The sequence below is a fragment of the Papaver somniferum genome, chromosome 9 (genome assembly GCF_003573695.1).
Source record: "Papaver somniferum cultivar HN1 chromosome 9, ASM357369v1, whole genome shotgun sequence".
Classification (NCBI taxonomy): domain Eukaryota; kingdom Viridiplantae; phylum Streptophyta; class Magnoliopsida; order Ranunculales; family Papaveraceae; genus Papaver; species Papaver somniferum.
In genome coordinates, this window is record NC_039366.1 from 123,740,675 (window position 1) to 123,763,103 (window position 22,429).

General features: G+C 37.6%; 2 protein-coding genes across 2 annotated transcripts; both read left to right on the plus strand.

Annotated features, from left to right (window-relative positions):
* Positions 1-5,392: 5,392 nt before the first annotated feature.
* Positions 5,393-8,207, plus strand: LOC113313917 (glycerol-3-phosphate 2-O-acyltransferase 6-like). Its single transcript, XM_026562692.1, has 2 exons — positions 5,393-6,175; positions 7,198-8,207. Exons 1-2 carry the CDS (start codon positions 5,534-5,536, stop codon positions 8,053-8,055), a joined length of 1,500 nt encoding a protein of 499 aa, XP_026418477.1. The 5' UTR covers positions 5,393-5,533; the 3' UTR covers positions 8,056-8,207.
* A 780-nt stretch (positions 8,208-8,987) lies between these two features.
* Positions 8,988-10,765, plus strand: LOC113314170 (glycerol-3-phosphate 2-O-acyltransferase 6-like). Its single transcript, XM_026562931.1, has 2 exons — positions 8,988-9,689; positions 9,818-10,765. Exons 1-2 carry the CDS (start codon positions 9,051-9,053, stop codon positions 10,682-10,684), a joined length of 1,506 nt encoding a protein of 501 aa, XP_026418716.1. The 5' UTR covers positions 8,988-9,050; the 3' UTR covers positions 10,685-10,765.
* The last annotated feature ends 11,664 nt before the right edge of the window (positions 10,766-22,429 follow it).

Genomic DNA, 22,429 nt, shown 5'->3' on the forward strand with positions numbered 1-22,429 from the left:
GCAGTGATTGAATTTTATGGTACTCTCCTTGAAAACCCTGATAACTGTATATAGTACATTACAGTTCACTATGTTCAATAGCATTATGACCCTTCTTAAAAAAATATGTACATTGTACTTCCTGATTATTCTAGTACCTCAAAACCATATGCTATTCTTTTTTACAGCGCTGCGTATCAGATTAGTACATTCAGAGAGTTATTGTTATTCTTTTTTACTCTCATAAGTTTTGTCAGGCTTGGCAGGATTTTGTGCACCTGATGGTCGCTACATAGTCTGTATCTGTAGCTATCACGTCTTGTTATAAAAACATTCAGAAAAGTCCTGGGGATAGCAGCCATTAACTGGATGCTGGGTTGTTGTAGAACCAAGTGCTTCACCATCTTTCAGATTCCTTTTTAACCCTAGTTAGAAGCTGCTAGATTTTCACTCTTCTTAAATAACACAAGGTGTTTTAGACTTTTAGTTGTATGAATTATTGACTCTTTGTATGAAAAGGGGAGACTAAAGCTGTTCACCAGTTTTAACAGTTTGTTATGGGCATAAATTTTGTGTCTAAAAATGGGTTATATTTTTGGATGTCTTGCATATGTATTTTTCTTAATTTAGGGATTGTTAGGCACAACCTTAAAATGGATTTAGGTAAGTGATTAATTTTCCCAAGTTACCTAAATTTAGCTCAACAATTAGGACTTTTTGTTTGCTTTTTGGCTAAATTTTGTCTCGGAAGAGCAAAAACAAAAAAGGAGGACAGGAGTGGAGAAGAATTGGAAGGGCGGTGGGTTGAAGTTGATACCTAACAGATTAAAAGGTTTCGCTTTGAAGTAATGTTCAGTGTAAAGCAGTCAAAAAGTTCTTCTCATAAGTAGAAGACACAAACCACAAAATATACATGGACGGAAATTTAGTTAATAATTGTGTGAAGTTTGAAATTTTATCTCAAGAAAAGAAAAAGTTGTGAAGAACATTAATGGGAATGAGGGTGGCTAAGCCCATTTGATCTAATCCTATAGATTTGTCGGTTCACATCGACATTTCTATAGGGTTCACATTTATAATGACGAACTTAGCTTTAATCAAGTTGCATTAGCTTGAGAGTAGGTTCATTAGCTAAAGGTCCAGTTGTGTTTGCCTTGTATAGACCTTAAAACTTTATTCCAACTCGGTTGTATTGCTGTCGTGATTTGAGTCAATTTAGCAGGTTTTGTGCTTGCATCGCTGATCGCTCATATTTAGTTAGGTGTAGCCAATATTGCGGTTGCTAAGACTAATATCCAGTTAGTAAGACCTTGAGTTGCTGTGGTCAGCTAGATTTGTTCAGTGCTTTCACCAAATAATCTATGTCCCATAACTAGGAAATAAAATGACAAATATCTGAAAGTAAAGTCAGAAACAACGTTGATTTTTCTTGTCTAGGCTCTTTCCATTATATCATTTGAATTTGATTAGATGGGGACTCCATATGCGTCATATGCCGCTCGGCCCATCAGAGAATTTGTTCCAAGGAAACAGGTCCCCCTTGTGTCTGTATCTTTAGATGGCCGTTGTATTCTTGAGTATTTAAGAGGGTTATTTAAGCAAGATTCATTGGTTATTTGGTGCGAGATATTGAGTGTTCTTAATTCTTATTCGCTGATATTCAATTGCCAACACCCATGCTAACATAGTACTATGCATTAATGGCATGACATTCATTGGTTAAAAAAGTGGTTGCAACTTATACAAGGTTAAAACGGCTTAGAATTTGATGTTCTTACTTTTAAATAATCAGCTTAATTATTATAACAGCAGTTCTACGAACTACCAACTGAAGGCTCTCTCATAATGAATGGGCATAAATCTGAATTACCGATGATGCATTCAGGTCGAAAAAATCATGTGCCTCTCTTTATATCCATTTTATTTTTTTGTCGATAAAGAAAAGAATGGATTGAAAATCAAAAAAAGGAATACATCCTAGGGGGAGAACAAAAGCTCAGCCCTTTCTCTATCCAGTTTAGTTTTGAGCAATAACTGTCAACATGTTAATGTATCAGGTCGATGAAAGGTAGTTTTCCGCATGTCCACCATTGTACTGTTGACTCGGAAAGAGAACATTCGTGATATTCATGCTAAATCCGAGTCGGAGCCGATCCAGTTGGACTTCGCAGTTGGAAACATTAAGAATCGAAAGACACATGAAAGAAGGAATCGGTGCCGAAAGGTTTCACATAATTGACCTGACGTGTGCATTTTATTTGACACTGATCTTTAACCTTCAACTACCGCGGCCCTCATTCATTAACTCCCCTAATTAATTAAAACTTAAACAAGATGTCCCTAAAGTCATTTTTGGGTCTTTAATGAATAGTTGGCCAATTCCATGCAAGTGGGTTAGGGTACCTCTGTTGAGAAAAAATAATAATATTGGTACAAAGTTATTACACAGATGGTGGGTTTTTGCAGCTGGATGAGCTGGATAGGAGTGAGGTGTACATGTAAGTTTTCTTACTTTGGGTTTTCCATTTTCTTGAAATGTGATTACTTTTTATTGGTGAAGATAACTGTTTAAGCAAACTACCGCGTACAGCTTGTTTATCCAAAAGTACCAATTGATTATTATCTGTATTGGGTGAACAAAAGAAGATTTTCTTTGAGCTACATTAGCAATATTGTTGTTGATCTAATTTGAGAGTTGTTTAATACATTATTTATCATTTGATGGTACACTTGTTTAAGCCAGAACAGTTGATGACTTTTCTATGTCGGTGACGGTTCAACCTTTCATCTATGTATACACAAATTTTCTATTTCCTAAGAGATATTGATATTTAGCTGGTAACAGATACTAATATGAAGGTAGTAGCTGCATATTTTTTTTTGTTTTGGGTTTTAATAAAGTGTCACACTTCCAATTTGCAGTTTTAGAAAATGCCACCATTTTTTTCAGAGTTTTATTTAATGCCACACATTTGACCTTTTTCATCCAAAAAAACTGTTGTCATCAGTTAGTGCATAGGTGGCATTTATCCAGCTTAGTAAAAGACATATACACCCTCAAATCTGTCACCAACTCGGCATGTCCAGTTCAACAGCATCATACCCATCCGTAATCCATCACCGATTCCTCCTTGTTCTTGGGTTCACTGCACCTGCAACACCCACCTGTAAAACTCTCCAGCATCAACACTGTCATGTCACCTGTCCTAGCATTCATCTAAGTCACCAAATACCCATGGAACTCTGTAGCAACACTTCAGTTCCATGGCAATTCATCACCAACCATCACAGTCATTTTCTCTTGTTTCATCTCAAGAGCCTACAGCAACTCCCTGCAGCTCCTGTGACATTAACCAAGCACAAACCACCTTGTACACATGCTCAACTGGTAGAAACTGAGCTTGAAGAGGTGAAGAAAAAACCATTTAGGACTTTTATCGAACACCTAATGTGCCATTCTCATCTTGGTGTAACATTGAAATTTCTAGCGCTTCTAAACTCACCGAAACACCTGCAAATTCAATTCACAACAAAACCATTGAATCTAATCCCATGACAGTTCTACCATTTTATAGCCATATATCCCCTGGAAAACCATCTTCAATTTCATTCAACACCTATCAGAAAAAATGTCACCAAACCCATGGAACCGACATCATACATCTCCATTACCACCAACCAGTTCAGTCTCTGCAACTCCTTCTTCAACCTGCCATCACCTGCAACCATGGCCCAAGCCATGACATCACCACCAGTATCATCCACCAATACTGCTTCATCACGACAACCATCATAATCAAAACAATTTACAGTAAAAAACAATTAGAAACCCTAATTAACATACGAAACTGGAAAAAAAATGAAAATCAAGCTAAACCATATTCTTAAAACAACCTGAATTCTATGAATTAAACATAATTTTGACGAACCCTAAAATTATTTCCCAAAACTTTAAGAAAGAATTTTGACAAATCCTATATGTAGGTTTCACAAAACTGATTTTGATACCATCTCATCACTGTTCTTGCTTCATCACAAAATTCTAACCAATTCTCGATTTGATTCAAACCCACAATCATCACAGCATCCATCAGATCAATATCTTGATCTCTATCGGCAAATCAAACCCAATGTTCAATTTATTCTCAATTATCCACGACTGTAGCTCAGTTCAATTTCATCATTGTACCCTATCAATTCTTCTTCATCTTCCATTTCTAGAGATCGACAACAACATCAACTCCAAATGTTCATCTGAATCACCAAGAACACCTCCAATTTTAAAACAAATCCTCAATTTGAACCTTCACAATCTCAACAGATCTAATTCTCAGACCCATCTTCATTTTCTATTCGATTTCATCTCTCAATTTCTCTGTTTTTTTCTCGACCTAGTTCTCGGCAATAATAGCAGCAGCTGCTGCTTTTCTCCTCTCTCAGATTCTTTGTTCTGCTTTCTCCTAATTAGTGATTCACAAGTCTTTAAGGATTGTGAAGGGTAAATAGGGAATGATAACATATTTTCTTGACTTGTTCAACGCATATAGACCGGTTTGGTAGGCCCTGACGGAATATTTAACGGTTGTGGCATTTAATTAACTCTGAAAAAAACGGTGGCATTTTCTTGAATCGGGATTTGCAAGTGTGGCAGTTTGTTAAAAATCCCAATTTTTTTTTGTGAAACACTTGATGTTATAAAAGCTCATGTAGCTAATATGATTTTTAATGAAAATCAGCGGCGTGTGTAACGCTAGTTTTCTTTGCGAGTAGAGAACTTATAAAATCTACGGAAAATGGATCATTTGTCCAAATATTTTTAAATCACGGTTCAAATGGAGAAGTAAAAAATAGTTTGGGTGAAATGACCAAAAAAAAAGATAGCAAGGATGAAACTGGATTCATCCTAGCTTAAATTTAAAAAATAGCAAGGATGAAACTGGATACATCCTGTGTAAATTAAAAATAAGAAAAAATATTTGAAAATGGGCACGATGAAACTGGTTATATCCTGCCTATTTTTACATTTTTGTCCATTTAAACAGTATCAAAATCTAACTGTCCATTTCATCCAGGAATTATTGATTTTGATCTTTTTAATCAATTTTGTGTAAAATCTATGTAATGTTGTTCTAAATGACATAAATCCCTTCAATTCTGAAAAACATTCAGTTGTTTTAGAATAGAAGTTGTTGGATAGGTTAACAAATTCCTGGTGGCTAGGGACCATTATATCACGTCGTGTACACTGTTTACGCACTTTGTGCAGTGTTAATATGGTGTGACATCTTACTAATAAAAAGGTTAAAATTATCAGATTTTAATAAAATAATTAAATTAAATTAAATTCATTAAATACTACAAAATCATTTTTACGTGCTGCATAAATACCAACTAAACACCACGTACAATTCTCACACTCCGAACAGAAATCTCTTGGTCTCTTCATTCCATCCCTCTCCCATAACAAACCTAACTCATAAGCTGCCTATACCTGCATTATTATCTTCTCTCTTTTCATTCTTCTTCCATTCTTGATCCTTTTGCTTATTCAAATATGGGTTCTCTTGCTCATAACTCAAACCATGATCATAATTTCCCACCTATCTCGAAATGTAATCACGAAAACCGGTCGGAACAATCGGTGGCTGCGGATTTAGACGGAACCCTTTTAATATCTAACAGCGCCTTCCCATATTTCATGCTGGTTGCAGTTGAAGCTGGTAGTTTATTAAGAGGACTAGTCCTTTTACTGTCTGTTCCATTTGTTTACTTCTCTTACATTTTCATATCAGAAGCATTAGCTATCAAAACATTCATATTCATAACTTTCGCCGGTCTGAAAATCAAAAACATCGAAATCGTTGCACGCTCGGTTTTACCAAGATTTTACGCTGAAGATGTTCATCCTAAGAGCTGGAAAGTGTTTAGTTCATTTGGCAAAAGATATATTGTCACTGCAAATCCGAGAATTATGGTTGAACCATTTGTTAAGAATTTCTTTGGTGTTGATAAAGTATTTGGCACAGAACTTGAAGTGCTGTATAAATCTGGTAGAGCCAGTGGGTTTGTGCAAAAACCAGGTGTTCTTGTTGGGGTCCATAAGAAAGACGCATTAGAAAGAGAACTTTGCGATAATTTGCCTGATTTGGGTATGGGTGATAGGGAAACTGATCATGCTTTCATGTCCATCTGCAAGGTAAATTTCACCTCCTCCTCACTGTTCTCTACGTATTTTAGTATTAAATGAAATGTTCCTTTATGGGTTTTGTTAGAGGGCCACTTTAAGGTCCTCCAGTTCTAGGACCACTTGATTATATAATAGCTCGTGTCCTCTAATTATAGGTCCACCTAGAAATAAAAACCTTAAATGATATCTCCTAAACTTCATTGGTATTCATATTTTCGGCGTTCGGATGACCACACAAGACAAGGAAATCCAACAAACTTGGTACTATTTTCACTCACATGCAAGCTTGTCGTCCAAAACTTAGTACTTCTTGACTTGACTTGACGAACCTGAGTTCAAAACTCTTCCAAAACACTTGCCCTAAATAGAAATGTTTGAAATACAGTCTGTTGATACTTTTTTACCGGTTCAGTTCTTACAATAAGAGTGTGAGATGTAGCGACTCCTTTATTTTTTGCCGGTTTTCGTCATTGTAATAACGAACTAGAATAAGTGTCAATTGTATGTCATTCACACCGTTTTTGACATGCTGCATGCAAGTAAAAATATAACCACCTTATTTGAAATACAGTAAATTACATCAATGAAAAGGTTAAAATTCGAAATATTATCTGTTGAAGTGGTCCATTTTTATTGGGGCCTAAGATTAATTAGCTAGGACTGGATATGGGGTTGGGGACAGTAATTACAAATACAAGGTGATATCAGTAGATTCAGTACCAGATGTTCTTAATAGGGGGCAACCCTACCCTACTCGAATAGGGACCAAGTTGATAATAGTAATTGTTTCTTATACTAAAACTTAAGTAGGACATCTTCTTAACTAACAAGAAGAAACACTTTTTTAATGTAAGCGAAAGTCGTGGATTCATTTAGCAAAAGTACAAAAGATATTTGTTGAGAAGTAGCTGGCCTTCTTTGATGCCGTTAAGAAACCGATTTAGGTACTTTGGTCGTGATTATTAGTAGTTAGCAATTATTGAATAATTAATTGGTGAGCTTTTAATATAATATAATATAATATTTTTCAGGAAGGTTATATTGTTCCAAAGACTAAATGTGAACCAGTTCCAAAGAACAAGCTTCTAAGTCCGGTGATATTTCACGAGGGAAGATTGGTTCAAAGACCGACACCTTTAACTGCACTCTTGACATTCTCATGGTTGCCGATCGGGTTTTTTCTATCCCTTCTCAGGATCTACATCAACATTTTTTTGCCGGAGAGAATTGTGTGGTACACGTATAAGATCCTCGGTATAAAAGTGACCGTAAAAGGAACCCCGCCTCCTGCACCGAGAAAAGGCCAACATGGTGTTCTTTTTGTTTGCAATCATAGGACCATTTTGGACCCGGTGGTGACTGCTGTAGCCTTAGGGAGGAAAATCAGTTGTGTGACATATAGTATAAGCAAATTCTCAGAGTTGATATCTCCTATTAAAGCCGTGGCTCTGACAAGAGAAAGAGCCAAAGATGCTGAAAATATCAAACGCTTGCTCGAAGAAGGGGATTTGGTAATTTGTCCGGAGGGAACGACTTGTAGAGAACCGTTCCTTCTTAGATTCAGTGCATTGTTTGCTGAGCTCACTGACAGGATTGTTCCAGTTGCGGTTAACACGAAGCAAAGTGTATTTTTCGGTACGTCGGCTCGTGGGTTTAAGCTTATGGATCCATATTTCGTATTCATGAACCCGATGCCAACTTATGAGATTACGTTCTTGAATCAGTTGCCTACTGAGCTGACTTGCAAAGGTGGGAAATCTCCGATTGAAGTTGCGAATTACATTCAGAGGGTTTTGGCTGGTACACTCGGGTTTGAATGCACCAACTTGACTAGGAAAGATAAGTATGAGATGCTCGCCGGAACAGATGGCATTGTGCGGTCTAAGTAACAGAATAGTTCATTATATTGTGTAATTTGTTGTTGGATGGGAGTTGTTTAAACCAGATGATTATTTTTACTCGAATATTTGTAATGTTGTTAGCAAATTATTGTAGTGATATATATATAATATAATATAACCGGCAATTTTTATGAAATATATATACATTAGCAACATTGGTAATGCACTATATGCATGCCACGTCAAAGGTGAACCTAATTTTGATTCAAGGGGTATTTGGAATTGGAACCCCAAATGTACAAGATTGAGATAGGTGGCTGGAGTAGATATGGGGACTAACCCATCCATGTCATCTAGAAACCACGAAGTGGACAAAAGGCAACAAATCACACAACTATCCAAAATCTCATGTGTAACTTACATACTGATCGTGCAACCAATGTACACAGGTAAAATGAGGAGTCATTTCCTATGTGGCAGTTGATATACTAAAGTGTCATTGCCCATGTGGCAATTGATGTGGACAGCCATATGTAACCACTAAGCAGGCATTATTAACCCATCCATGTCACTAAGCAGCCATGAAGTGGACAAAGGGTGATAAATCACACAAATATCCAAAATCTCATGTGCAACTTATTACATTCTCCTGCAACACATCCTCCTGCAACGAATTTGGACAGGTAAGAAACCAAGCTACACCTCATCTTATTAAAGTGACGAGTCATTTCCCATGTGGCAGTTGATGTGGAGAGCGTAAAACCCAAGCTACACTCCCATGTGGCGATTGATGTGGACAGCCATACGTAACCAATTAACGGATTTATTCTGCAGGCACTAAGCTTATCAGAAGCACAAAAAAAACATGGTCATCTCAATTTCATGCTAAATGCAAAAAGAAAAACGAATCAAACATCATACAGTTAACTAACCCATCTCTACTTTTCCTCTCCTTAACTAACAACCTCTAATTTATATGATACAATCTCATTCATGATCATTACCAACTACCTGCACCTAGCTATTCTTCTCATCATTCACAAATGGGTTCTTCTGCAAGATTTACTGACACTCAAATCTTCAAACCCATCTCAGCATGTAACTCTGACAACCGTTCAAATCAGTCGGTGGCCGCTGTCCTAGACGGAGCCATTTTGATCTCTCCAAGTGCTTTCCCGTATTACATGCTTATGGCAATTGAAGGCGGCAGTCTCTTGAGAGGACTACTACTTTTACTTTCAGTTCCTTTTATTTACTTCTCTCACATTTTTATTTCTGAATCTTTTGCTGTGGAAACTATTATCTTTATAACTTTTGCTGGTTTAAGAATCAGAGATATCGAAGTCGTGTCTAGATCAGTTTTATCAAAATTTTATGCCGAAGATGTTCATCCAGAGAGTTGGAGAGTTTTCAATTCTTTTGGGAAAAAATATGTTGTTACTGCAAATCCAAGAATTATGGTTGAACCATTTGCGAAAAATTATTTGGGAGCTGATAAAGTTCTTGGCACAGAACTTCAAGTACTGCCTAAATCTGGGAGAGCAAGTGGGTTTGTTATGAAACCAGGTGTTCTTGTTGGGGTGCATAAGACAGAAGCTGTACTGAGAGAATTTGGTGAAAATCTGCCAGATTTGAGTGTTGGTGACATAGAAACAGATCATGGTTTCATGTCCATTTGTAAGGTATAATCTTTACATGCCAAACGGTAACTGTTGTCTCTGCGTTACAAGTTCCAGAATGGTGCCTCAGTTGGCCCTTTAGTCTTTACATGGTCAGTTAACTTATCACATATCTTTGGTTGTACTTGCAGGAAAGTTACATGGTACCGAGAACAAAATGTGAGCCACTTCCAAGAAACAAGCTTCTCAGCTCAGTGATTTTTCATGAAGGGAGACTGGTAAGAAGACCGACGCCATTAGGTGCACTCTTGACTTTCCTATGGATGCCAATTGGTTTCATCCTGTCCCTTCTCAGGATCTATCTCATCATTCCACTACCACAACAACTTGCAGCTAAGTACATGTTCAAAATCCTTGGTATAAATTTAACTGTCAAGGGAAATCCTCCTCCACTTCAACGCAAGAAAGACCAAAATGGAGTTCTTTTTGTTTCTAATCATAGAACTGTGTTAGACCCCATTCTCACAGCATCTGCCCTTGGAAGAAATATTAGCTGCGTCACATACAGCGTTAGCAAGTTCTCCGAATTAATCTCGCCGATAAAAACAGTAGCATTGGCAAGAGAAAGAGAGAAGGATGCCGCCAATATCAGACGTTTGCTTGAAGAAGGTGATGTAATGATTTGTCCAGAAGGAACGACTTGCAGGGAACCCTTTCTACTAAGGTTTAGTAGTCTCTTTGCTGAGCTCACTGATAGGATTGTTCCGGTTGCAATTAATACCAAGCAGACAGTGTTTTATGGTACATCGACTCGTGGGTTTAAGCTGATGGACCCTTATTTCGTGCTAATGAACCCTTTGCCAACTTACGAGATTACATTTCTGGATCAAGTGCCAATTGAGTTAACTTGCAGAGGCGGGAAGTCACCGATTGAGGTTGCAAATTACATTCAGAGGATGTTGGCTGGAGTGCTGGAATTTGAGTGCACCAATTTGACTAGAAAAGATAAGTATAAGATGCTTGTTGGAACTGATGGCCGTGTCCCAACAAAGAAATAATGGATTTACTTATGAACAAAAATTGAGTTTAAGATTGTTGCAGGGGATGACAGGTGTTTTAGATTAGATATGATCTCTAATTTTGTTTAATGGCTTTATTTTATAGTAAACAATTGTTGGTTCTTGGTTCTAAATTTTGGTCATTTAGCCTATCTTTGTGATTTTTACCCAAAATTTGTAGTCGCCACAGAATTTTTACCCACAGATTTTCACCTGAAATTCTTCTTCAACCCAAATTCTGAATCCAAAACCAAAATATGTGCCAAAAGGGGATACAAGACATAAGCTAATTAAGAAGGTGGTAACACAGTACATATGTGGCAAAAGTTGTTGATCCACATTCTTCAGGACATAGAAGCAGTATTAAAAGTGCAGTTAATAACAAATTGAATCTCTTTGATAGCTATGCAATTATCATAAAAACATAATGAAAAGTGGGATATCCACTTAGGAGTATCAGTTTAATGAAATTTGCTCTCGCTATGCACATGAACTACCTTCTCAAAGATTCGGGTTGGAGCTCCTCTCTTCATCAATCCCTTGCAATAGACTCCATACATCTGCATGAACCTGGGGAAGCCAACAACGGCAGAAAAAAAGAACGAGGTATCAACCACAACCAGTTTTTTTATTACTATGTGCAGCTGGGGGAAAACTCAGCGTAACCAAACTTATAAAGGCAAAGGCTTACACCTGCATCTGCACACAAATTCCCCGGACTATTTTTCTCAGCTATCTTACCAGTGACATTACGGTCCCAGAGTAGTCTTCAGGTTTTGTGACACAATCAAAGGTTTGGCTGACTTAGTTGGTTATCTTAGTTCTGCCGGTTAGGCAGGAGCTACTGGCTTGGAATGGCAAAGGTCATTGGTGATCATGGGGTTAATTGGGAAGACTTGATTTGCTTGTAATCTGTCAGAACAAGTTAGATTATTTATGAAATTCGCATAATACACGGATGAACATCCCAGTAGTAAAGTAAACACCTGGATTAGCATCACCCACCCCCAGCCTCAAAACTGGAGCTCCTGAAAGTAAAACAGAAACAAAAGCAGGGAGATTCTAAGTATTACCTACAAACATAGATGAACTTCGCAGAAGATGGACAGGACAATTAGTGAAACTCAAATGGTGCAATGGAGTTCTATTTTGATCTTGAAGTGAACATTCAAGTTAGCATCACGGACCCACAGCTTTAAAAGTTAAGACTCTGTAACTACTGAAAGTATAAACAGAACGGAAAAAAACAGATACTAAATGTTCCTGCAACATGGATGGCTCAACTCTTGTGTCACTCACTTTAGCCTAAATGATATTGTATGAAAAAAATGAGATATGCCCCTATCACTCCCAAATCTCGGGCTGATAACCTGCTAACTAGCCTGAGCCTGACACTGAACTACCATGCTACAGTGCTTTAGTATGACCCCTCATTTTTGGAGTCTTACGGAGTCAGTTAGCTGCAATCAAGCACAGGGGAACATCATAAATGAGAAACAAATGAACCAAACAAAGAAGAAAAATTTAGAGGACAGAGAATAATTTAAAGAAACAAATAAAATTTCTCCATTGATAATTGTAGGCATACATACATGTGGTTCCTTCGCAAGGTGAAAATTGCAGAAACTGTGTTCAGACTTCATACAATTGTGTTCGGTTAGGGTCTTAAAGTAAAATAAGACTGGGTGAAATAAGCATACAGACGATGATTTATAACCGGATGCAAGTGGAATTGGTTTGAAGTGCTGAGCATAGGTTCGTATCTTAGGTTTGTTGGCCTCCCTCTCCTCCTTCAGCTGATAATATATGTATACATCAACCCTTCCCTAAAGCTTTTAATGAAACAAAACTGTTGGTGTGAGGAATCGCTTGAAAATCTTTGAAACCCAAATCATCACCTTCCATTAGTTTCGTAACACCTCTTGCTTTAGGGTCATAAAGAGATAGAATAGTTTTATTATACCAGAATAAAACATGACCCCTTTCTGTGATGGCAAACGGCTCGTATTCACTATCCCGCTTGCCTTCCCATGGTATCCTGCACTTCTTTCTCCAACACCAAGACTGCTTTGTTAGGGAGCTATCATCCAACAACCATATGTCCACATGTTTACCTCTCCTTTGATGAACAAAGGTCAACCACCCGCCCAACACCTGAAGTTGATAGCCATGAAGCTTACCTCTACGGAAACATGATGGTGCTGACATGACATAAAAGTCCTCTTTTGCCAAATCGAAAGCCACAATACAATTTTTCCTCGAAATTCAGCCAATAAAGAGATCCATTTGCATAGACACCCGATGATGCAGTCAAATTAGAAGGCATTAAACAATCGATATTTCCTTTACACCTTTCCCACCCGTTGCCACTACCAAGAGTATATACCTCCCCCTAAGGCCTCCGTGCTGTAGTAACAAATTCTAACCACCTTGTATTCATTAATGAAAGGAACATAACCAAATCCAGATGCAATACCAACTTTGAAACAAACTTCTATAGGTTGATAATCTTCTACCATGAACCTTGGAAGATTCAACTCTTCTCCTGTGATTGGATTACATACACAAACAGGATCCTCGCTGACGTAAAATTCCCAAAAATAAGATGTGGAGAAACAAATGAGACCATTGCATGAGCCAACAAGGGAGTAATCCGAATTGGGGGTAAAAAGGTGGTTGTTCATCTTTTTTTATTTGAGTTTCTTATATGTGAATTCCTGCTTCTCATCAGAATAATTACCATAATAGAATGATTTGTTTTGACCTTTAACATATGAACCTCCCAGAATAAGGAAACTCACCTTAGATGTAGTAGAATTGGAGGCATCTTCACTATTACGGGAACGAGAAGAACCCTTACTGACTGCATCTTCTTCACTGTTACTGGAACGAGAAGAACCCCTCTTCTTATGGAAGTATGAATGATCATCTTCCACTCCATATCCTGCGTTCGATTGACGACGTAGGTGAGCATCAATAAAGTAGTTATCATTGAAGAGACCTCGCCAGGTCTTGCACACTCTTTTGGAGGGGATGAGAGTTTCAGCCGGTAACCGTGAAAAAATATCTACTTCGATTTCTCTAGGCAGAAGTTTATCCATCGCAAACCTATCAATTTCTCTCGCATCAACCTCCTATAAATACACTAAATTGGGTTTCGATTCCCGGTCTTATACAGATATCAGGAGGGGAATTTGGAAGCCTCCAACTCCAAAGATATTTCCAGATCTAGTCAGTCACGAATTTGGAAGCCTCCAACGATTAGGACTTTCCAAAAAAAATTATTCAGATTTTTGGCTGCCCAAGAATCGTTTCTTTTTTCGGAGGAGTTAAGTGCATTCAAAAAGAACTAACTTAGGAAGTTAGAAATCCTTACATCACAGGAAGTAGATTTATCCAATGTAGGCATGACTGAGTTCATCCTAACATTAGATTTATCTGCTTCAAGAGCATTTGTAATACAAGAAGGTGGAGTTCTACTCCAATTCGAAGTTTGTCTAAAAGCTTTTGCCTCTTTTGTTAAGAGGTCTGCTACACTATTTGCAGCTCTTGAAACATAACTAAAACCCAAAAAAGACTAACACAAACTAAAATCATTCTTGATTTCTTCCATTCTGGTCTGGTTTCGCCATTCAATCTCTGGTTCTTTTCCATTCAGGTAGTCCATTAGACATTTGCAGTCACCTTCCACCAAAAGATTCGATAGTCCCAATTCCATTGCCCATTTCGCTCCATGTTGTAAAGCTATTGCTTCCGCTTCTTCAGAGGAAGTAGCTGAGACTGACCCTGCTCTACATTGTTGGAATTCACCTGCATCATTTCGTAAGATTAAAGAAAAACCTGTAGGCATAGTCTTTGAGATCCATGCTGCATCAATATTAATTTCCATTGATTTTTATTAGGAGCAATCCAAGAATTAGGAATTTGTTTTCTAATTTTTTTCAGAGGCTTAGAATGTGTATTCCAAAAGTCTAAATGTCTCTGGATTTCTAAACTTAATTGAGAGCTAGATAATGAAGTTTTTTCGAAAACTCTATTACATCATTCTTTCCATATAAACCATGCTTTGGTTAATATGATCTCTAAAGAAATAGTTTGATTAGGATTTTTCATCCAATGTTTACAAATATCTAAGAAAGAGATAGTATTTGGAAAGCAAGCAATCACATGATTTGGTTCAGATGCCCAGATCTCTTGAGCATAGGGACAAAAAATTAAGAGGTGTTCTATTGATTCCTCATCCAGGTAGCCAAAGGAGCATTGAGGATGTACCTCCTCCATAAATTTAGACAATTTCTGGTTCGTTGATAAAGCGTTTTGTAAGCATTTCCATGCGAATTTTTTATTCTGTCAGATATATCTAGGTTCCAGAGTTTTTTCCAGAAAGAGTCTGATTGTCCTAGATTGTAGTGGTTCATGGTCTTCTCATTTAGTTTGTTATATATACATTTAACAGAGAAATTCCCAAATTTTGTAAGAAGCCACCTCAAAGTATCATGTTTACCTTTTGCTATTCTAGTATTTATAATCTTTTCAGCTATATGATTGGGGAACATTCCAAAAATTAGAGTATTATTCCACTTCTTTGTGATGGGATATATAAGATCTTCCACAATGGTTGTTAGTTGTTGATTTCCAGTTACTAAGATTGTTTTCCAGATTAGGGATCCAATTGTCATCCCAAATACTAGTTTTTTTACCATCCCCTATTTCCCATATGCTATTTTGTTCAACTAATGTTATACCTTTAAAAATACAACTCCAGATCCAAGAACTAGTGGTAGGTTTTTTGGCTCTAAAGGGAGAAGTATGTCTAAAGTATCTTGGTTTCAATTGAGAAACCCACAGTGCATTAGGTTCTGATAAGAGTCTCCAGGCTAGTTTAGCTATCATGGCCAAGTTAAACTTATGTGCATTTCTTAGACCTAGCCCCCCTTTATGTTTAGGTTTACACAGACAAGAGTATGATCCGGGGTAATAACCTTTATAGTTAGTTTCTTTACCCCACCAGAAATATCTTTGGAGTGCATCTATTTTATTAGTAATTTTTTTGGGTAAGATGAAGCAACTCATTTGGTAGCTAGCATACTAGCCAGAGTTGCTTTATTGAGAACAAGTTTGATTGTTTGAGCAAGTAATTTTCCCATCCAGATTTTTATTTTAGTTTCCATCTTTGCAACTAAGTCTTCAAACAATTTAATTTTTGCTTTAGTGATAAACGGAGGTGCTCCTAAGTAAGAGTCAAGAGGATTAATTTTCTTTATTTTTAGAATTTTACTTATCATTCTTTGATGTTTAGGTTGCACTTTTTTACTAAAGAAGATTCCAGATGGCGTGTTGTGCGCTACACACTGTAAACCGCCAGACCAATACCCCAGTATGTATACCCCAGTTTGTGACATGATTAATGTCTCGAGTGTGTGGATCGTGGGACCCACAAAAGGTAGCATGTGATGCTAGATTAAATAACTAAGTTATTTAGGAAGTCGATATTTGTGAAATACCGTTTGTATTCTATGCAGGTAATGCATCGAATGTAATCCGCATGTGTGAAGCATCGTTGTTTTAAGGCTTAACAGAGTAAGTCACGATTAAGCGTCTTAAAATAGATGCATGTCTATCCATCTTCGAGTGATCGTTTGGAGGCTGTACAGATAAGTTCTGACTTGGCCGATCACTTTGTGTGGAAGAGTTGTGGACGGTGATTGTGGTGATGCCTCACTGGTCTCCTAACTCCTGTCTTAGGTTGTACGTCCAAGCTGGTGAAGTTGGACGGACAAGATGGATTGCGACCCACATCTGCGACTGTTGGATTAGGGTTTAGGAGGTGCTCAAACACCAACCTTTAGCTTGGTCGAATCCAAGCGTGGGAGACATATTTGGCAGGGCCGATCGGGCATGTGTGTAGACGGCATGCTGGCGTAGGCGCCTGTACCTCACTGTCTCATGAAGGTGCAATCTAGACCACTGAATTTGTCAGGAAAAGAGGAATGGATGAGATTGATTTGCGACAGAAATCTCATGCCGCAAAGGCCGCGCGTCATGCCTAATTCGTGCGCGTGTTTCGAGACGACCAAGCCTGGTCGGTCTTGGACGATCAGTCAGGCGTGCAGAAGGCGGACTGGTGTACACGTCTGTACCTTATTGTCCCATAGAAACGTGATATAAGCCACTCAATTTGTCCGGCGAAGTTGAGTGGTCGAGATTGGTTTGCAATTGGGAAGTGTTACCACGCCTAGTTTAGGCGTGCGAATCGAGGCAACCAGTCATGGTATGCCTTGGCCGATCGGGTGTGGAGATAGGTGGGCCCACAGTGATCGTGTTGATACTCACCGGACCTGCTTTCTATTCCCGGACCCTTCATTCGAACAGGAGAAAATGTACGCTCGTGATCGATTTGCGACACAAACCCTAATTAGGGTTTTTGGTCGGCCGCGTGTTAGCTAGTTTGGCTAGCCGAAAATACGTGTTATATACCTCATCAGGAGAGGCCGATTGTGTGGGGCACTTATTAGGCCGGTGATGAGTGCGGTGGTATGTGTCCGACCATCTCAGGGTTAATCTAAGCCATCCAACCATGCTGGTGAAGTTGGATGGTCGTAATCAATTTTAGGTTTTTAGTGGACTTTTCTGCGACCCTCAATTCTCCATGCTGACCCAACTTCGGACAATCGTATATTGCAATCTGGGCAGGTTAGGGAAGAGTCGGTCATGCAGTTAGGAAGAAGGTCCGTCGGTGTACAGGACAAGCTTTGCCTAACCGGTCATGGGATAATCTACGCCGTCCAATTATGCTGGTGAAGTTGGACGGTCATGTTGAATTTGAGACTGTCGTAGGCGGTCTTGTGCGCACGAGCTTTTCCAAGCTGCTCCACACCAGTCTGGATATCCCATTCTGGGCTGGCGTTTGGTGATTATTTTGTCAGGCGTGACTTTGCACCTATGTGGCCGACTTGCGTGGTCGTGATTATTTCCAAGACTGACGTAGACAGTCCAGATGCTCGATCGGGTTAGTATAACACTATGAGAATTGCAGCCTGTACGGGTATTTCGTATATGCTTCATTATTAACGCTTGGAGATTCGTGTTGCTCTGTTGATAGCAACACTCAGTCGTCATGCCGCACCAATAATGAGAGTGGAGCAGTACAGAAAATACAAGGCTGGTCATGCATTAATTGATAATGCTATAAGTTTATAGTGAGGAAGTATTCACCATTTTATGAGTGACTTTATCTTTTGCAGGATGTTAGCGCATAATTTCGTCCTTTACAATTTTAGCCTTTAAAGAAAATCCACCGTCAACACTAGGTAAATTAGCGAAGTGAAGAAGTATTCATCACTTATCAGTGGCTTTATCCTTTACATGATGTCAGTGCATAAATTTAGTTTTACAATTTTAGCCCTGAACTAAAATCCACCATCAACACAACCATAACACAAGATACAAATGTGGTTCACCTTTACAAGGTAAGTCCACGACCGACACCACCAGAAATTTTTTTATTAAAAACAAAGATCATTGCATAAGAAAACTTATAAACAGAATAGATAACAAGACATACCCGAGAATACCATTGAATAAACTATATGAATCAACTCTCTAAACCATTCTTCGAACTAGTCTCATGTCTACTCTTCCATGCCCTTCTTCACAACTGCTAGTAACAGAGGATAAACATGAAAACTCTAGAAACTTGATTTAAAGCAAAGCCCGAAACCCTAAAATGTAGAACACCAAAATCCTCTCCTTATAAGTTTTTTCTCTCACTGATATTTGACCCTCAGAGTAGCACTCGAACCTCCCTAACAAAGAAACAAAAAACCTATGCACAATATTTTACCACTCTTTTAGGTTGGATGTCTACAAACCTACAATTATCGTACTCTATAAAGAGAACACAAACCTAACCCTTAAAAAACCTTTACTTTAGAACAAGTGCTCCTAAGATTAATCACCAAGTAAACTCTTTCCAAACTGGAATAGGAAACACATAAACCCATCTCATTGTGGAAGAGGCTCAAAACAAGAAATCAACTTATTTTCGTACAATGTTAACTATAGTTAGGTTTACCAACCAAATAACTCTCAATTAAGAATGAAAAACTTAAATATACGTTTTCTTCTTATCCCTAACGACAAATTATATGATCTGTTAATATATATATCACATCAGGCAACTTACTCTCTACCTTCCATGTAGGACACCAACTAAGGGCATATTCATGTGTTCCTGTAATTGAGGAAATTTTTTATGGTTTTCAACGACATTCCTCAATATGGCCATCCCAAAGGTTAGATCACATCCATGCTTGAATTACTATTTTATTACCAATAGCTTTAACATTGGTTTTTACACTAGAATATCATTAGTAATCGCAGTAAAGATTACCCCGATAAGTCTTTTTTTTTTTTTGGGGGGTTGTAGTCGGGTTTTATAAAAATTATGGTTTTTATGTTTCAGATAAAATAAATAAACACGAGTACAAATGAACTACTAGGAAGCCAAGGATCGATAATATTTATTAAGGGCATGTTGCTTATATGAAAATATTTACTTATTTCCATTGTATTGACTTTGACTGCACATTGGCTACAATCCTTCCCTTTTAATTACATGACTCGGTTATTTTGAAGTAAAATCAAAAAATCCATATCCACATATTTTTATTAGAGCAAAGATAGTGGAGGGGAAAAGTGGGAGAATTTGCTCATTTCTCTCCAGAATGGGTTGGACAAAGGCACAAATGGCAAACACTAAAATATGAGTACTTACGCAATCCGACCAATCTTGAGCCGAGTGGTTCAATCTTGGACGAACGATTTAAGCTTGGATGAGCATCAAAGCTTTAGTCGCTCGTCAAGACTTGATACTGTCTATAAAGTTCAAGACTATTTTCTCTTACCTTTGTTTTTGGGAGACCATTTTCGAAATGTTCGTCGCAGAAAATCAGAAACAGGTGAGAAAGTGATAATAAATAATGGATTTTGTAGATTTAGTAATACGAACTAAGTAAGTGAGATTGGACGGTGAGGCTGATCAGGAAGTGCAAGAAAAAAGTTAAAACTTTTTACAAGTTCCTTAATTTGTTAACTTATTATTATCCTTTAGAAAAAATTGTTATTGGAATTGCAGGTATAAAGAACTCATCTGGTATAACAGTCATTTAGTTTCACCTTCCTAGATTCAACCATTTTTTGTCGCCAGATGATCCACCATCTCCAGCTGAATAAGGGCGTCGATTGAAGAGTTTTAATTCTGATTTGTTTTATGTAGTTTTATTTAATTTAAATTTAATACAACGGTGTAGATAATATGTAACTTCAGTTAATTTTAATAAAACGTAATTTACTTTAAAATAAAAACTCCTAACATTAAGATATTCCTGAATGCATTCCATTTTAGTATTATTTGAATAACACTTAATTTTACTTGAAAAAGAAAGGGTACCAAGTACACCACACCAGATGGACAAAACCAAACATAATACAATCACAAAAAGGTTAAAGCAAAGACCCTTGAAGAAAATTGTATATAGATTTTTTTCTCTTTAATTCTTCACAGTCATTATGTATAAACCAAAGATACGTGAACCTGGTTGTGTTGAAGAGTTCTTTGACGTTCTCAAAAATCAATATCCAAGATCAATCTAGTCGTATCCATATTAAAAGGATCTGAATTCTAACAAGTACGAAACTTGCAATCTATCTTTCAAGATATGAATTCAACAAGAACGGGTTTTGTTTTTTTATCTCAAATAACAAGGACTTAAACTATGTATATTGATTACGTACTACTTGCGCTATTCATATTATAAAGATAAACAATATAATGCGGAAAAGAAAAAAAAACACAAGACACCAGAAGTTTGTTAACGAGAAAAGTTGCACCTGCAGAAAAACCTCGGGACCTCGTCCAGATTTGAACACCACATTGTATAAAACTTCTATACACACTAGCATATAATCAAAGTTTGAACTGGAATATAAGATGGGGCCTAATTAATAGTCAAAGCAATTAAGCTACAGCCATGTTCCTTACGTCTCTTGAACCTCTCAAGGTTCTACATACTTGATTCCCTTAGCTGACGTCCTTTACAAACTAAGAGTTGGTTCAACATTAGTGAAGGCTTTTGAAACCTGTCTGCCTCTAACAAACAAGCTTATTTGATTCCCTTTTGATTTTACAATCTAGATTTAGAAATATGTTTGCAGTATCCAAAGTCCATCAAACTTCACAAATCCGGTAACTTATACTCGGTTAGATGATAAGCATGGATTATTAACCACCTCTCAAGAACAATTCAAAAAAATCTGAAAATAGCTCAACTATTTATCTTGAGAAATCACAAAGTCTGAGACAAAGAGAACTTTGTGATTTTGATCTATCTCGTTCCTGATATGAGATTACGAAAACTCAAAAATCGTTAAGAACAAGATCTGAATACATGAATTATCGATAGTCTTTTCTGGATTCACGAATCCTTAATTGAAGTCTTTAAAGTCATAACCTAATTATGTTTCCAGGGGCGGAAGAACTACAGCCAGGCTTCTCCCAAAGAAGCCCAAGTTCGTATTTCCTAAGCTTATTTTCTGTTGGGCGGTAGAGAGTGTGTACATTTTTGGCCTAAGCCAGGGCTAATAAAATGCTCAATCCAGGGCTAGACTAAATGTCTAGTTCTGCCACTGTATGTTTCTTGGAGGAAACCTAGGTTTTAGAGGGCGCCTCTAACTTGACAGCTAGGACACAAGAGTGCCAAGGATTAATAAATCATGTTGCAAGAGTCTCTCAGGTTAGATGAAATTATTATTAGGAATCCATGAAAATATGTGAGATGTCGGTCTTGAAATTACACAAAAGAATATGCATTATGGTCCAGGTTTCTGAAACCGTGTACAATGATATTTCGGGGTGGCTAATTTGTGTGGGCCGGATTGAGGGGCTTAGCTGTCCTCGACTCACCTATTTCTTTCTAAGAGAAAGTAACTGATAGGATTGTTCCGGTTGCCATTAATACCAAGAACACATTATTTTATGGCACATCGACTCGTTGGTTTAAGCTAATGGATCCTTATTTCGTGCTAATGAACCCTTTGCCAACTTACGAGATTACATGTAACTATGAACCTCTCAGAATAAGGAAACTCACCTTAGATGTAAAATTGGCGGCATCTTTACTGTTACTGGAACGAGAAGAACCCTTTATTGACTGCATCTTCTTCACTGTCACTAGAACGAGAAGAACCCCTCTTCTTATGGAAGTATGAATGATCATCTCCAACTCCAAATCCTGCGTTCGATTGATGATGTAGGTGAGCATCAATAAAGTACTTATCATTGAAGAGACCTCGCCAGGTATTGCATACTCATTTGGAAGGGATGAGACTTTCAGCTGGTAACCGTGAAAAAATATCTACTACAATTTCTCTTGCCAGAAGCTTCTTCATTGCAAACCTATCCGTAATTCAGTATATCCCATTAACCTCTTATAAATACACTAGATTTGGGTGGGAAATTTAAACTAGGGTTTCCAAAAAAGACATATACCCCCAACATTATTATGGATCTAGTCGGTTACGAATTTGGAAGCCTCCAAACTTCAAGGTAGAAGTTATTCCCCAACTCCTAACTTCAGTTAGAACGGTTTTTTGGGCACCACCCTGTTTTGGTGGGGGACCAGATACTAGAAATAATTCTAGGTCATCCCATATCTAAGTATTTATGTTAATACCAAATTTACCTTT

What these genes read in the sequence shown, in the direction of transcription:
- LOC113313917 (XM_026562692.1), top strand. Translation starts at nt 5,534, where the DNA reads ATGGGTTCTCTTGCTCATAACTCAAACCATGATCATAATTTCCCACCT. An exon ending in CTTTCATGTCCATCTGCAAG is followed by an intron (nt 6,176 to 7,197) that starts GTAAATTTCACC and finishes AATATTTTTCAG; the next exon opens with GAAGGTTATATTGTTCCAAA.
- LOC113314170 (XM_026562931.1), top strand. Translation starts at nt 9,051, where the DNA reads ATGGGTTCTTCTGCAAGATTTACTGACACTCAAATCTTCAAACCCATC. An exon ending in GTTTCATGTCCATTTGTAAG is followed by an intron (nt 9,690 to 9,817) that starts GTATAATCTTTA and finishes TTGTACTTGCAG; the next exon opens with GAAAGTTACATGGTACCGAG.